The sequence below is a fragment of the Nothobranchius furzeri genome, chromosome 2 (assembly GCF_043380555.1).
Source record: "Nothobranchius furzeri strain GRZ-AD chromosome 2, NfurGRZ-RIMD1, whole genome shotgun sequence".
NCBI lineage: Eukaryota > Metazoa > Chordata > Actinopteri > Cyprinodontiformes > Nothobranchiidae > Nothobranchius > Nothobranchius furzeri.
Genome location: NC_091742.1, coordinates 2,231,182 through 2,248,741, shown reverse-complemented (window position 1 = coordinate 2,248,741; position 17,560 = coordinate 2,231,182). Strand labels below are relative to the sequence as shown.

Here is a 17,560-nt window from a genome sequence, read left to right as displayed (position 1 = left end):
AGGGTTTCGAGTTAGAAGCATAAAATGAACAAATAAGCTTTATTCTAAATTGATTTCCAGACAATGTCTTCCTAGAATCCAGTTTGTCCAAATAAAAATGAACCTGGTAGAAAAATATCTGAACGTACTCTTTTCTTTCCTGGTTGAGATGTACGTGTGGCGTAGTCGTCCGGCAGCTGGAGGTAGTCCTCTAGGTCCGACATGTGTTCACCTTCCCGTTTCCTCTTCCCGCCGATCATTAAACCGTCCAACTTGTCTTTAGAAAAGGAAGATTAGGATCCCGGTCACTTCGGCCCTCCCATAAAAACATTCACCCTTTCACCTTTAGTTAGACCAGAGATTTTAACACCTCAGGTGATATAAGTCATATCTAACAGACTCACTTTATTATCAGCATGCTACAACTTAAGATTGTTCAAACAACACGCACTAGTTAGATAACGTGTTGTTAGGTGAACACAGACAGCATGACTCACCAACAGGATCTTTGTACTATTGGTGAAAACAGTTATGTTTACAGGTGGGCAGTAAACTACATTTAAATTTGATTTTCACATTTGCAAATTCTCTGTAACTCAAATATCAGTATTTCTACTTAGTTACCAATGAGAAGGAACCCCCAAACCCTAAACTAAAATAGGTTACATGAGCTGCCCAAAAACTGTAGGTAAGCAACATAATGTTGCTGCAGAATCCTTTAAAAATTTGAGTCTTTAGTTGTCTGATTATTTGGCATTTCCCTTTGGGAAGCAACAGCATACTAATCAATAAAAAAATTACAGCTATTTCAGTATTTAGAATAAAGCAAATGGATGCCAATTGCTCTCGTCATGATAGTGAAAATGAACAAAACTCTAACAGTGAACCTTTCAGACAGAAATCTATCATATGGATGCAAATACCTCAACAGCCGTGGCAACATGTTTTGAGCAGGATAAAAATGTTGGTTTTGACAAAGTCTGCTGCTTCTGTGATTTTAGACATTTTTGTCTGTTGATTCTGTGACATTTTGAAGTAACATTAAAAGCAATTTAAAGGCCTGGATGGTTGGGTAGCATTTTTTAGAAAATTGTGAGGTCATCCACTCACTTGGATGAGAAGCACCCCCCACGGATGAACGGTCCCACAGTGCTTTACTGTTGGCATGAGTCAGCACTTATGTTAGCGGCCATGATTTTTTTGGACAATCAGATAAAAATGACTTCATTCCGCTCTCAGCAGTCCGCTTGCTGTAATTTTAGGAGAATATCCATCTGTCCCCCCCTTTTTTTTTTGTTTTTTTGGAGCGAAGCAGCTTTTTTGCTGCCCTTCTTGACACCCAGTAACTCAATAAAGGTATTCGCCTCACTGTGCATGCAGATGCACTCTCACTTAACTGCTGCCATTCCCGGGCAAGCCCTGCATTGGTGGTTGCCGGATCCTACATCTTTAGGAAACAGTTTTCTCACTTGACGGACTTTCTTGGGCACCCTGAAACATTCTTCCCAACATTTGAACCCCTTTCTTTGACGTTCTTGACGGTCTGAAATTATTGTTTTGGGTGCCACCTTACTAGCAATAAAACTGTTGCTTGTGAAGCCCTTTTAATACAGCTCAATGATGGCTGCATGCGTGTCCTTGTAGGAAACCATGATTAATGGGAGGAACAATGATTTCATGCATTTGGTTGGAACACATCCAGTTTGCTAATCAAACCTGACCAGCATGAAATAATGATCTCCAGCCTTGTTCTTGTCAAAATTCTCAGCTGAAGAGGGTTATTGAAATGATCTCGCATGCATTTTTGTGGCAGCGATGAAACACGGTGAAATTTGTGTTCTTCGAAGGAAAAAGAAGGACTTTCCTAATCATCTGATCACTCTTCATAATATTCTAGAGTCTATGGAAAATGTCATTGTAAAAACTGAAGCAGCAAACTTTCTGAAAACCAATAAGTCATTCTCAAAACTTCGGGCAACGACTGTACGACACACAAATGTTATAAAACAAAATTTAGCAGATTTCATTTACCCACCGAGCTTTGCTTCAGATGTGTCCATCTCCCATTTGCTTTTTGGAATATAGCCCTACATTAAAGAAACACTGCAATGGTTAATAGTCTGGGTGGTGCCAGCATACAGGGAGAAAAAACAGAGAGCAGGTGAAAAGGGCTGGCTGGAAAGAAAGGAAACTGTTTAGTGGTTAAAATACAATCAACAAGCAAACGAATTAAACTGTATTAATGAGTGATGCATTACTAAATACTAAACCAGCATGCAGACAATTAAACATTACTTAATAAAGTAGATTCAGACTAGACCCAAAAAACATGACAAATGAAGATCAGCTTTGGAGAACAACAAACTGTTTTATGGATTTTCTCTGAGCTACTGATCACTGAACAGCTCCTTTTGTGCATTTCTTCAAATCTTTGTCAAACTAAGTCCGACACACAATGTTTTACACTGCTTTGTTTCACATCGCTCAATTTCAGATGCTTAGCAGATGTTCTTTTGAGTCAGGGTGGTAGCAAAGTGTTCATGTTTTAGTGTAAAGGACAAAAAAGACCATCCTGACAGATCAGTTTATGTTATATAAGAAAGCAAAACTTATTGAATATTCAATAAGCGGCTATTAACAGACATTAAGAATCTCACCAGACCATTGAGTAAGACCATTATAACATTTATCTATGCGGTGTCTATGCTGACAATGTATTTGTGAGTGTGTGTGTGCGCATATGGATGCATTAAGTAATATTTAGGTGTTCCTCCGCCTCCAAAAAAATGTCAGACTGAGTCGGAACCGCAAAAGAAAAGAGTATTCACGGAGAAGTGGCTGCAGGAGGTCGGCTGGCTTCAAACAAACGATGAACGCACAGAGATGTGGTGCAGATTATGCCATGAAAATCCCACCCTGGCAGACAAAAACAGAGCCTTCTACATAGACACTAAAGACTTCAATCATCCAGCGTTTGATAAACATGCCAACAGCAGAGAACATCAGAAAGTTGTCCTCTGCTGTGTGTGAACTGGAGGAAGCCAGTCAGGATAGTGAGGAGGATGAGGATGAGAGTCTGTAGAAATAAAAACGGCATTTATGCCATTTTAAAAACTTCAGTGCTCTGAAATATGAATTTTGTTAAGTGCTTTAAAATTCTTTTTTTTTAATTTTTGTTGTCACAAAAGCAGCTGTTTGCACATTGTGTTCTACATTCAGACAATTCAGTCATGTTATTTGAAAATTAGAAGGTTTAAGTTAAGCTGGCAATATGTACTGTTGTACTTATTGTTTTCTGTCAAAATTAAAATATGTTGCATCATGAACGTGTTACTCTGTTTTGTTCCTATTGTGAGTTGGGTTAAGAATTAAGTGCATTAAAAAATGTGAGGACCAAGAAACAACCATAGGTTCTCCCCCGAGTACCAACTCAAAAATATGATGTGCACCCCTGAGTATAAATCAGGCTTAAGTGGTACAAACGCTCGATAGTTTGGTTGTAATTTACGATAAAGGATCAACAGGGAAACTTGCATAGTAGATATTTCATCAAAGGGAGGAAAGACGATGAATATGCAAAAGCATCTGAGTCCAAAATATGAGATAACTGAAAAGTGAATGTCATATTTTTGACCTGCGCAGGACTAGTGAATTTCAACACAGCACCTGTGGTGATGTTTGCACGTCCGCTCCTGTTAATACTGCAGGTAACTGATCAGCTAACCCTGCCAATCATGTTAGCATCATTTGCCTTTAGGGTTGTCACGGTAACCGGTGTAGCAGTAAACCCCAGTAAAAAAGTTGACAATAATAATAACAGTCTTGTTTTAAAAAAAAAAATCTATTATCTCTGTGGATTACCGTGGCTGGGATGTAGGGGCGGGTGACCCTTACCAGCCACCGTATCATCTGCTGAAGTTGCCGGCGACACATGCGCACTTTGTTTACAGCCAAACTTTCTTGAAACTAAAGAGGCCAAATAATGGCCAAAGGAGGAGACGGCAGCATTCCGGACATTTATTATCCCTCAAAGAAGACAAAGTGGGAAGTACGGGCATTTTTTGGATATTTGAAGAATGCCGAGGGACAGTTGATAGAAGACGGCTATCCTGTTTGCAGCACGTGCAGAAAAAGTGTCTGTGAAAGGCAGCAACGCTTCAAATCTCATGACCAAGCCCCCACAATGCGGCTCAAAATTTGAGTCCAACCCAGAAGTACCATAAATTGCAGTTCCACCCTCATCCGCTAGGGGCTGGTGTCAGAAACGAGCAAATCCTCATTGACTCCCATGCTAAAAATACCAATTTCACAGCAGAAATAAACATGTTTACAGCCTGGTACCAAAACATGTTTTTGGTTTAAATGATCTAGTTTACACTCATGACAACTCTGAGGGGGGTGAACTTTTTTCTCACTCTTCTGTTTAAGTGTATTAAAAGCCTAAAATTCTGTATAATTAATGAGCATCAGACCCACGTGACCACAGAGCTAGCTCCGTGGAAAGGCCTCAGTAGAGCCTCGGTCTGGCTTGGAAACTGTTCCAGGATTTGAGTCTCTGTGTGTGTGTATTCTTGTTTGGATATTTTTTGTGCAATTGTTGGACAAAATGACTTGCTGTGGCATTAATTGCACTAATAGAGCGTCCAAGGAGTCTCCACTTCATTTTTTTTCGGTAAGTAAAATTATATTTATGTATTTTAGGTCACTGCCGAGCTGAGCTTAGATTTTAACATGTACTGTTTAACCATGAAACTTAAATGTAATAGGGTAAAACCCAGTGCATTTAACATAATGCTGCACTTTAGAAAATGGGTTGAAATATAACATGTTGGTGGAGCTGGGTTCTGACTATCGGCTTGTGGAGCTCTCGGGAGACCGATGTTTTCCACCCGGTTCTCCCCTCCCCGCAGCTCGGTGCATCTCTGTCTGATCGCGGCTTCAGTCTGCTGCGCCGGGCTGCCGGCTTGTGGGGCTCTGGGATGGAAACCTTTCCACCCGGTTCTCCCCAGCGGCAGCTCTGCGCATCTCAGATCGCAGCGGCGCTTGTCTGCTGTGCGGCTGCCGGCTTGTGGAGGTCTCAGAGACCTCTGTGTTCCACCCGGTTTTACCCAGCGGTCAGCCCAGCGTATCTCTTGGGCCATTCCCATCTGTACCGGGTCAGCCCAGGCCGGGTAGCCCCAGTCGGCCCCAGCCTGGCCCGGTTGATTCCACACATCCTTGCCTTAAGCCCATGTGGGCTGATTCTACCCACCAATCAGAGGCTTGCTCTAATGGAAGGTGTGAATTTGCTGTCAGCAGTGGGTGTGTTGGCCCTGGTTGGCCTGAAGCAGACCCCCTCGAGAAGAGGGCTGAGAATGAGCCTTGGTTGGCCCGGGAAAATTCCAGGCCACCCAGATATGTAAACAACCTACGCTACCCGGCCCGGGCCGACCCGGTACTGATGGAAATGGGGCTTCTGACTCTGAAGCTCTGGTGTTGTGCACAATTAACTCCGGTTGTAGCTAGGTTGCTACCACCATTAGCTTAGCTACCACCTCCGCGTTAGCTTTGGGTTAGCTTCAGGTTAGCTTGTAGCTAGTTCGACCGAGTGTCGTCAGTTACAGCCCCACCCTCAGCTCCTCCTCTCTTCCCTTTTGTGGAATTGTCTGGGCTTGACGGAACCTGTGACGCGGTCAAAATGGCGGTGGTGGCCACCTCCCATTTGGCCTCAAAAACGTGTTGTTGGAGTCTATGGAAATGAATTGTCCAGTATATATGTCGTTGCTCATGACACATCTGCGTGACCATCACCCACAACTCTACAGTCAACGCAAGGCAAGCTAACGTTAGCGTTTTAGCTAAAATGCGTGATCCGAGGATTTGGGTTGAAGGAGAATGCAACGAGTCGCTATATAAAGCAGCCGCAGCGCCGCTACCTGCATATAAACCGTGTCACGGACACCGCCATGTTGAAATGACGCTATGAGTTACGGGGCTCCCAGGGGCAGATAAGAGTTGGTCTCTCTCTGAGAATAATTATGAATTTAAGAAAGATTACTGCCTGATGACATTTTCCCACATCTGCAAAGCTCACTGGAAGGACACAAACTGAGGATATTTTCCTGGTATAGGGTTTATTACTCAAGTAAGGGTAAAAAAGTATCTGATTAGAAGGCTACTTGAGTACTATCATCTGCTCTAATATTTTTAAATGATGACATCAAACAGACAAAAAATAAGAAGTTATGGGCAAATATTGGTATTTTAAAGACTAAAGGGGAAAAATGTAAACAAATAAACAACATAATTACAAAATAACACATTTTAGGCAAAATTTAGACAAACTGAGGACAATATTTTCCTGATATACAGGGTTTATGTAGTTGTCTGAAAATGTAACACGCTTTAAAAAATACCGCAATAATACCGAAAACCGTGGTAATTTTGGTCACAATAACCGTGAGGTTACATTTTCACACCGTGACAACCCTATTTGCCTTATGTACACACCTCCACACTAGCAGACTCCAGCAACTAAAGTCCGACCTGTGGTGAGATGTTGCCCATTTTTTCAAAAGCTACAGCATAGGGGTGGGAATTGATAAGTTTTGATCATTTTCAGGTAGGCAGCAAAAAACAAATTGCACACGGATCTTGCATTATAACTTCCAGTTTCTTTATGATAAATAATCAATTGTACCTGTATCGGTTGGAAAAATCTTTCCAAATGTTCTCCTTTATGCTCCCATCTTGTTCAGTGCACTGTTACTGTAGCTTTTGTAGAGCAGGAAAAATGTCACCACAGGTCAGACCATTGTCACTGGAGCCTGCTGGTGTTGAGGTGTATATATAAGGTAAATGATGCTAACATGATAGGCAGTGTTAATTAGTTACCTGCAGCATTAACAGGAGAGGACGTGTGAACTGCTGCTACTGCGTTGAAATTCACTAGTCCGGATGGGTCAGAACACATCCATTACTTTAAGTTATTGTGTACCGTATTTTCACGACCATAGGGCGCACCGGGTTATAGGGCGCAGCTTCAGTTACCGGTGTCTTTTTGGTATTTAACACATACAAAAGGAACACCGGGTTATAGGGCACGGGCACGGTAAAACATCTGTGCGGGCTCGGGACTCGGAACATATCAGTGCAAACCAGACATTGTGAAAATTATAAACACCCAAAAGCATGCTTCACTTTACTGGTCTAGTCCTGGTTCAGACCTGGTTTAGAGCGCACGTGCACTTCCTCATTGCGTGCGCTGACGGCTCGTGCTCTTCTAATGGGCTTGACACACGGGAGGCAACTTCGCCTCTCCTCCATTCATTTTCAATGAGACATGCGTGACAAAACAATAATCGCGGGTCTCCCTCCTACTAAAGCCGGGCGTACGCCGGGAGTGCTGCAGGAGGACACACGGGGATTTATGGGGGTTGGATGAGGAAACGAAATAAAGAAAGTAAAGCTGCGTTTTGTGATCAGTTTAATTTGACATGAACACGACAACTTTGCGAGTAAATTAACGTGTAGAAATAAAAACAAACAGCGTGTGTTATTAGGGAAATAGCGGGCGAGCGGTGTTGATGCAGGATTGTGCATGCGCCGTGAACGGTTCTGATACTTTTTGGGTCGCAGCTGCTCGCAGTGCTGATGCGCCGTGTTGAAGTTCAGAATGTGTTTACCGAAAGTTGTTGGATTTAACCACAAAAACTTTCCACATGAACAAAATCATATGTGTGTTATTAATAGGCCTAAGAAAATCGTGTATTTGAATTGTGTTTTATTAACCCTCTGGGGTCCATTGATGCGTATCCGCGTCTTTCAAACGGGTCTGATTTGGGATGCTGTAGCAGCAAGACTCTGCCTCCCTGAGTTTTGGTTTCAATTCAGCTTTAAAAAGGAGATTATAAACGACACCCCAGTTTTTAAATGTTGTTAATAGGCAACGTAAAAGAGGAGTTATACTAAACTAAAAAATGACCTACTTTTAGACAATCTGATAACTTGTCAAAACAGCAGTTTAGTAATCTGTGAGCGGGAACGTGCTTGTGAACATAAAAACCCCACAAAAACATGAGATCCTTTTGCTGTAGGTGGAAGTCTCACATGTTCAGCTGATAAAAAGCATCATTATGTAGCTGAGAGAGAGAGGAAGGCTGCATGAGTAACGAGATGTGTGCAAAAAGGAGCCGCTTGGCAGGGAAAGGAGTGACGCGAGCGGAGTAACAACAAACAATTAGACAGATATTGACGGCAAAGTTCATATTTTGGAGCGATCCGGACAGATCTATTGTCGCTGCAGTTTAGTAGGCTTCTATTAGGCTTATATAAAGGATGGTGAGAATGATAAATGTCCACCAGGCAGTTCAGATAGTACGGCTGTTTTTTGAACTGGAAGCAGAGGAAGTGGGCGGAGACTCACAGCCGGAGTCTGAAATAGCGAGGATGTTGATGACGATGTGGCAGATCTACAGGTCTGTCTTCGCTCACGTCCGCACGTTCATGCCACGCATCTTGTCTTCTACTACGTTCGCATCTCACAACAACACAATAGGCGCACCGCACCATAGGGCGCGGCGTACATTTTGGAGAAAATTTAAGACTTTTAGGTACGCCTTATGGTTGTGAAAATAAGGTATTTTGTGCCCAAAGGCTTTTGTATATTCATAATGCTTCCTCCTTTGATGACATATCTACTTTGTAATTACTGCAAGTTTACACTGTTGTTACCCTTTTTTGTAAAGTATAACAAAACTTTAGAGCGGTTGTGCCGCTTGTTTCCTGCTTCCGTGAGCTACACAACATGCACAATGATGTTATTCGTGCCAGAATTGTTTGCACAAGTGGAAAATGATTCTTAGGGATTTAAACAATGGGAACCGGTTCTCAACAAGAAATTGTTTTTGATTACCAACCCTACTAAAGCTACACCACACCAAACAAGAAGATGACTCTGCCTTCACAAGGAGCATAAAGAAGACCATCTGGAAAGATCTTTCCAAATGATACCAGGTACAATTGATTATTTATCATTGATAAACTGACAGTTGTAATGCAGGAGACAGTGAGCAATTAATTTTGTCACCTATTGAACTACTGAGGAATTGATAAGGAATTTGATTGATATTGATAATATTTACCAATTCCCACAACTATTCACAATGTTGTCTTATTCAGCTTTACCCATGTTTTATTCAGTTTCCTCGTGAAATCATTTTAGATTTGTTTTTAATCAAATACAACCCAAAAGATGACAGAAGAAGATTTATAAAACAAAGATACTGAAAGGTAGAGGGTAGGGGTGTAACAGTACACATACTGAAGACTTTCAGTATGGGTCTTCTGGTTCAGTATGCACATGTTTGTGTACATTTTATGACATCCTTAGAATGACCTTAGATGTAAGACCAACAAGTAAAAAAGCATCAGGTTCCATTGAAAAACTGATCAGACAAAAGAAAACTGTTTTTTTTCTCCACTACAGCAGCAGAAAGTAAGATTCAAACAAGTATTTTTTTTCCTTTTCTTGAACTTTGCCTACAGTTATGAAGCTGCGGTTAGGCAGTGACATGTGCATAATGGTAAATCACGTTAGGAGCCTGACTCTTATGTTCTGTTTTATTGCACGTTTTTTACATACTAATCTGGCTGTGATGTTAGCACCACCTGCAGAAAGCGTCTCCCGGAGACACTTTTATTGGATAGAGTTTTGTCTAAGCGCATTTTGTCCAACTCCAGTGAAACCCAATGCTTTTCCTTTACAGTCTGGCATCTGAGGCTGTGTGATCTGATGTGTGACTGCTTTCCTAAGACCGGTCTAAAATGTAAACAGTGTTTATGCTTGTAACTAAAGTTCTGAGTTCTTCCCTCAGAGATTTAGACACTTACCAGACAAGACTACATGCTGCAAACAGCAGTTAGCCATAAGTGAAGTTCAAACAAAAGCCATTTGCCAATGTTTGGCAACTTCCCAGTAAAACTTCACTTTCTTCAATAAGGCAACACCTGAACATGAAAATTAGTATTACAAGAATTTAAAGCTGAGGAAATTCAATCAGCCACTGCCAAACAGTTTAGATATGACCAAAGCAAAAAAAAAAAAATAAATAAATAAATAAATAAATAAAATAAAAAATCTCAACTTTGCATTATCCTGACTTCAAAACCAAGGTGCATACTGAACCATGAGCTCACTGTACCGTAAAACCCCCAGCAGAGTGGATCCCGACGTACATTTAGCTTTATATGTTTGTTTAAATAAACTATAGTTTGAACTGAATTAAGCATTTTTTCATTATTAGCTTGTTTTACATCACTTTTTCTTATATAATATTGAAGAATGCATTTTAATAATTGAGTAAATGTCCATAATAGCCTGTTTTATTTAGAGAACTTAAAAGACAGAGTCCTCTGAACTTTCGCTTGACTGATAAGAAAATGTGTGTTTATTTAATATATTTAGAAGTATCATCACATTTAATAAAAGAAACTTCTAATTATGATGACATTGCACAACACCCTCATCAATTTGTTTTAGTGATTTACTTCGGTGCCTTTAATTAAATGTTTGATTCCACATACAGCTAAATATTTTCATTGCCACCTGCAGAAATGAGCAAGTTTGGAAAATCTTTATTTTTCTGATTTGTAGCGGTGTTCCTCTATAGAATGAATTAAAACTTCGCTTTTTAGCCAACACAAAGAAAAACTGAACAAACTAATCATTTAATATTTCATTCAAAATAAAGAGTGGTTGTTTTTTTGTAAGAATATGTTCAAAAGACATTTGAACATTTTCTTACAAAATACTTTTGTTCTTGTACAAGTCTGGGGTCCAGTTTAAGCAGTGAGCCTTTTTTACGCCTTATCTTGTTTCAGTTGTGTGTGTAACAGTAGCAATAACTAGGTGGTCTTGTTAACAAAGACCTTAGACGTTGAAAGATTGGATTACCAGTCAACTATAAGGCTCATTAGCATGCTGACCCATAACAGTTTAGGTTTCAACGTGCAATGTTTGACAAAAAGTGACCAATATTTGTGGAAACATATGATAATGATAAATGACTCACACTTGTAGAGTCAGAAGACTCCAAAGCGCTTTACACTTCAGTGCATCATTCATCCATTCACACACTGGTGGGGATGAGTTACGATGTAGCCACAGCTGCCCTGGAGCACACTGACAGAGGCGAGGCTGCTGAACACAGACGCCACCGGTCCCTCCGACCACCACCAGCAGGCGAGGTGGGGTAAGTGTCTTGCCCAAGGACACAACAGCAGAATTCTCTGTCTACACCGGGATCAAACCTGCAACCTTCCGATTACTGGACAACCCGCTCAGCCTGTGCTACTGCTGCCCTATAGATGAAGCAGAGACAGCTGCTTTAACGAGACTAGAGATTGGCTTAAAGTACCAGGGCAAAAGAAGCATTAATGGCTACAGGAGTGGAATTAGGCTTGAGTAGTCTTTAATTTCTTGACAAATAATTAAAAAAAAGTGCTAGATCTGCAGCCGGCATACAGTTCATGTCTTTTGTACTCTTAAGGACAGTTCATACGTCTCCGTCAGCAACTTTGCACTCACATGCACAAACACTGAGGGAGATGTTTTTCCTTTATACCTCTCCATTGGTGTGTCAGTGTGAAGCAATTCTCTGTCAGGACAAATGATAAATGACCCGCACTTGTATCGCGCCTCTCAGAGTGAGGACTCCAAAGCGCTTTACACTACAGTGTATAATTCACCCCTTCACACACACATTCACACACTGATGGTGATGAGCTACGATGTAGCAACAGCTACCCTGGGGCGCACTGACAGAGGTGAGGCAACAGAGGGTGTAGCGCTTTTCTGGTGCATACAACCATCAATGCACTCATGTCTCTAATATTTACTTCTTGTTTATGTATTCAGAGATTTTTAACACCAACAATTTGTTGTCCATCTCTTCATCCAGTCATCATCCCTAAACTCATGCTTGGAGTAATTTCCTGACATGAATGAAAAGCTCTTTGTACTCCTTTAGTCATGAGCGTATAAACGTTTGTCGTTGGGCTTTTGCTGCAAGACATTCTTTAATCTGCTCCCTGTCTGTCGCTAGATATGTTCGGTTCTTGTTTTATTTTTTGAGAGGGAATGGCGGTGCTGTTGAAGTTAAAGGAGGCGGCGTCCTGACCAATCATAGGCTTGAGGGTCTTCATCACTTTAGAAATTAGGGCGCTACATTGTCCTTCAAATGTTGATTAAAAGCTTTAAAGTGGTTCCTTTCAGTATCTGAGAGCATAAAGTAGGGGCAGTGAATAATGCTTCAACAATTATTTAGTCAACAAATTATGTAGCGTTATATGCTAGATCTAATGTATTTTGTCCAATATTATTTATTGTAATGTAATTAAATAACTAGAAATGATTATTAAAATAAAGTTTCCACACAAAAATGTACTTGGGAGTTTTTTTTACCGTGTGACTTGTTACTGTAATAATATGCCCGTAATTCAATGATGCAACACTGGGTGAGTTATAGTTCACCGGGAGAAACTGTATTAACCTTTTTGGACAAACTATTTGAAACAACTAAATGGATATTTGGACTTATGAATCAATTCAATTACATTCATGGAATTTTTATAAGTATCGAGTCAGAATGGATTTCATCATCAGAGCACTTTTTCACGCATGTTTTAGCATCAGCTTAAATCATTTCCAGTTTTTTTTCGAAGCCTGCAGATGGGACACCAGGCATTGCTCTTCCCCTGAAGTCTCGGCTCCGGACCCCCTGCAAATCAAGCAGCTGCTACAGAGCTCAGAAGATGTCGCTATCCTTCTCAGAAGAGGCGCGACCAGGAAAGATCTAACACCAGAGTAAGTTTAGGTGAAGCCTACAACAGACGGACCCAAATAAGACGTTCTACATATCAGCAGCGAACCTGGAATCCCAACACCTGTAAACCTTGTTCTATTGTTGTAACTACAACCTCCACACACTAGATGTCGCTTTGGTGTTCTTGCTCCGTATTCAACCTTTAATTATTTTTGGATGTCACCCACTTGGAACTAGAGCATTCTTAGCACTGGAGAGTGATAACTGATGCTTAATGCATTTATCTTTCTTTTTCAGGGAAGAAGCAAAACTTGTAAAATAACTTTCAAGAACAAATGCCAACTTTTATAATCATCAAAAGTGGAAAATGTATTAAAGATTCACAAATTAGTGCTGATACCAGAAAGAACTTCCATCAATGTTCCAGATGTAATTTATTGTGTTTGACTGGTTTATCCGGTCATCTACAGATAAACTCACTGCATTAATCCTGTCGATGTTGAACCTTTGCTGTGAGCATTTCCAAATGTGTTCATTGAACCACACCTACGACTTCACAGGTATTTTATAAAAGGAAAATTAAATCAGACAGATTGGCTTGAAAAACTTAACAGATCAAATTAAATAATACTAAATAAGTCAAAGTAATAAGATTAGGATTAAATGCTACATTCAGACGTAAATAAATGTCCATAAAGACTACACACCACTTAGATTTGTTTTAAAGGAGACCAAGAATGCAGTTCATCAGCAATCAAACTGATCTTTAAGCCTTTAATTAAGCATATAACATTTTGTTGGAGCTTAAAATGACCCAGGAGCCCTGAGAAATAGCCAACTAAAACATGCATAATAAAGGTCAATATAAGAAGACCTGATTTCCCCGCCCACTTCACCAGAGTGTGTGTGTGTGTGTGTGTGTGTGTGTGTGTGTGTGTGTGTGTGTGTGTGTGTGTGTGTGTGTGTGTGTGTGTGTGTGTGTGTGTGTGTGTGTGTTGGGGGATTTTAAGAGAGACAAGTGACTGCAGAAACAAAACTACAGTCAGGGTTTCTCAGCGAGTTCCCACTCAAGCCTTATATAACATTGATTAATGGATCTTTAAGCAAAACTGCTTTAAAAACAATTAATATTTGCACTACATATAAATTATTTGATTTTTTTGCACCCCTACACATGATCTGTGTCAACTTTTGTTTACATTTTGTGGTTTTGTATACTGTTTGTTTAATAAAGCTCTGAAAAGAAAAAAAAAAGCTCCCACTGAAGGGGTGAGTCAAGAATGAGTGTGGGACAAAGACAGGCTGCTTGTAGAAGGGTTGTAGACTAACAATGAAGGAAAGCACCAGACCAGACCACAGCATTCACCTACAGACTGGATTTTACCAGTTGATCCTGGAACCTGCTGGTTTTTGTCTCCTTCAACAAGGCTGTTGCTAGCTGAAGCTACCAGCTAGATGGTGCTAACAGAGGCCTGGCTTACCATGGCACTGCGGCAGCGTTTAAATAATGTTGATGCTGAAGTAGGCTGGAACATGTAGGTGTAGCAGGAGTGGTTACCTCGTGACATTACTTTGAAGGCTTGGTCAGCAAGAGTTTCTCACCTTTTTCAACTTTCTAATTTACATAAAAAGTAGGTCACACACTGCTTTGACTTTTTGGCGTGCTACTTTTGACCACCCAGCCTGTCTTTACAACAAGGAAAATGTTAGTTTATATTCTTGGTCTCCTTTAAATTGAGTTGATTCACTCCAACTTATTATTAGTGTTTCTGTCCTTTTTTGTTCAGTCTCGAAGGCCAGGTGTTTGTTTAGAATATCACATTGGGAACGTTTTCAACTGTAGAACTTTTGGAAATGTAAGTTCTCTTCTTTGCCACTATAATTTTGCTTTTACTGTTTTTTTAATTCGTTAGAACAATGTTGTTTAATAAAAATGATTTAATTGTAAAAGCGGTTTCATTAAAAATATTGCAATGTATGACTAAACTGATTATTTCTGAAGAAGCTTTTAAATGTCATTTTTTTTAAATAGAGGTTGAGTTTATGGAGAAAACTAAATAGAGGACTCCTGCTCCTGTGACTGTAATGCATCTGAACTCATCAGGTCCAAACTGCATTCAATTTCAGCTCATAATAATTTCACCTATAAAGCTGGGCGGACACTGTGCGACTGGGCGAGCGGTGTTGATGCAGGATTGCACATGCGCAGTGAGTGGTTCTGGTACTTTTTGGGTGGCAGCCGCTCGCTGCGCCGCTTCAACCCTCACGAGGAACGAGCAAAATATCAAACGCCAGAAGTCCGTGCGAGCTCACGATTGCTGATCGGTAGCTGGTCACGTGGTGTTAATCGCCTCCTGTACACTACACGACGATCAGCACAAAACTCGCCCCGATCTTGTGGATTCTCACACGAGTGGAAAAGCGGCTCAAAAAAGTGAAAGTCGCACAGTGTACGCCCGGCTTAACCCTCTACCAACTCCAAATTTGAAAGCCATTTAAACAGCTATACTGGCTAAAACTTGTCTGACAGATGAGAAAACAAATGAAAAGAACGAGCAGTAATGTAGCGTCAACAATAAATGTTCATGTCCTACCAGGTCACCCTCTTCCTCCTCTTCCCTCTTGGGTTCCTGAGGCTCGTCTTCAGGGTTGAAGTCTTCCATCTCAACCTTAAGAGTCAAGCAAGTTAGCTTAGCTCAGCCTCTGAAAACGTATAAAAACGACTCTTAGATCTGAAGAGAACCTCACCTCCTCTATAGCAGCATCCTGAAGCAAGGACCGGACATCCAAACGCACCATGTGACGAGGTGAAGACTCCCAGTCTTTGGATAGCTGCATGAAGACAAATCCAGTGAGATTACTAAAACTAATGTTTGAAATCTTTGAAAATCAAGAAAAATGATCACAAATAGCATTTGAGAGTAGCTGACTGATGTTTTAAACCTTTGTTATTTCCTTGTGAGTGCGCCCATGGACATTCCTCTTTGAACAAGTCTGAGTGTCTGCTGTGATTTCAGCGACATAAACCTTAAAATGAGAGAAATAAAAGCTCTTAAACTGAAGCCAGACTGGAACAGTTTATCCAGACTTATTCGTGAGCACATCTCACCTCGAAGCCTTTGGTTTTCGCCGCGCTCCAGAACTGATCAAAATGTTTAACCCTGTCATTAATAGTGTCTATAATAATGAAGGGAAAGAAGCCGTCATCCAGGGTTTTCTTAAACGTTTTCAGCATGCTGCTTCGGTAGGTGTCCTCCATCTCTGGCTCGTATTCATACTCAAGAACCTGGGGGAGCATGTCAAGTGTTTGCAAAAAGTGAAGATAGTTCATGATGCGGACTACAATGCATCTTCAGTCTGGTAGATACGTTTTCTCTTTGGCGGACTAACCTTGGTTTTCACCCTCTTTCCCGTGTCCGGGTCTTTCTCAACCTTCTCGACCTCGGTCATGAAGTAATCATCCAAAACAAGAACTCTTGGAGGAGCACCGCCACAGTCAACTTCTTTGTCCTAAGTATTGTGAATAGAAAACATTATGATTGTTAAAAAGTTGAAGTTCAGTTTGAGGAGAGTGTTTCTGCTCTTCATGCACTTTAGATGTGTCACAAACCCGTATGAGCTTTGCAACATGACTTTTCCCACTTCCTGGGAGACCTCTCATTATGATGACGATCTGTGAAAACATAAAATTTATTAAGAAATAAACATATACAACAATATTCTTATGAAAAATGCAACAGGAATCAATTATTACCCTCTCGGGTCGAGATGATCTTCCCGGTGGTTTGAGGATGTCCTCGATATTCTTGATTTCAGGCTTCTTCTCTACTCTTGCAGGTGGTGGTGGAGGTGGAGCGAGTGGTGCTGCAATGTGAGACCCTCTCTCCTCTGGATAACCTCTTCTTTCCACTGCATTATATCATTTACAGTTGAAATATTTTTATCAAAATATTTTATCTTTACTGTTTTCTGGCTAAATTACAAATCAGTATAATCGAGGCCTTCCGATGGATGCCCAAGCAGCGAGTAACGCAACAGGCGTGTTTTCACCAAAACCTCGGCAGACTCAGACTCGTAATGGTTGTGAATGCATTAGTGCTGCCAAGACGAGTTCAATGGACTAACATCAACGACAAATGTACTAATCGACATCCTCGTTAAAACTTGAAAGCTTTGTTTTTCTCTCAAAATTGCCACAGTAGTTTCCACTGCTTTGTCTGCCTTTCTGCCCAAGACGCACAGGCGAAGTAGCAGTGCTCGGAGTCAGCTGCGGCATCACTGGAGAAGTCCAAACAATCATGTGAGCTTGGAACAGCTCAGAAGTTTGGGAGCATTTCATATATTAAAAAAATAAAGAAAATCAAGGGAAGCATATGCTAAACTTCCATGGCAGTACAACTGATTCGCAACCATTTTAGAAAGAAGCAAACGAAGAGCGTGTCGCCTCTTGAAGTTAATTTTCTGGTTAGCTGCTAACATCAACAGTAAGTGACTTGTATTGGCAGCTGTAACCCCTTCTTTCCACTGCATGCCAAACTGTCACGAAACGGCCGCGAAACATACAGTTAGCCGCTGTTATAACGAATGAGTTCCTGTCCACCGGAAGCAATGTGTGGTGTTATGGACGTGCTTCAGAAGCGAGGGAACGCCATCATTACGTTTCGAGTGACGCGCCACGCTTCCAAAACACGTCAAACTCCGCAGTTTAGATCTAGCCACAAAGGAAGTCAAACACAAATGAAGCGTAGAACATCCAGGACCCTTCAAAATAAAAGTCA

At 40.9% G+C, this 17,560-nt stretch overlaps 1 protein-coding gene across 5 annotated transcripts in view; it reads right to left on the bottom strand.

Moving 5' to 3' along the window:
* The window catches only part of ylpm1 (YLP motif containing 1), a 47,842-nt gene that overhangs the window by 11,980 nt on the left and 18,302 nt on the right, over window positions 1-17,560 (bottom strand). For 4 of the 5 annotated variants that reach the window (XM_070542745.1, XM_070542751.1, XM_070542749.1 and 1 more), the window contains 9 exons: window positions 16,537-16,691; window positions 16,393-16,455; window positions 16,173-16,292; window positions 15,892-16,068; window positions 15,726-15,809; window positions 15,531-15,614; window positions 15,377-15,451; window positions 2,015-2,066; window positions 129-256 (listed from right to left, as the gene is read on the bottom strand). In XM_070542745.1, the coding sequence (XP_070398846.1) occupies window positions 129-256; window positions 2,015-2,066; window positions 15,377-15,451; window positions 15,531-15,614; window positions 15,726-15,809; window positions 15,892-16,068; window positions 16,173-16,292; window positions 16,393-16,455; window positions 16,537-16,691 (938 nt within the window). The remainder of the gene's footprint in view (window positions 1-128; window positions 257-2,014; window positions 2,067-15,376; window positions 15,452-15,530; window positions 15,615-15,725; window positions 15,810-15,891; window positions 16,069-16,172; window positions 16,293-16,392; window positions 16,456-16,536; window positions 16,692-17,560) is intronic. The other variant, XM_070542752.1, reaches the window with a different exon arrangement.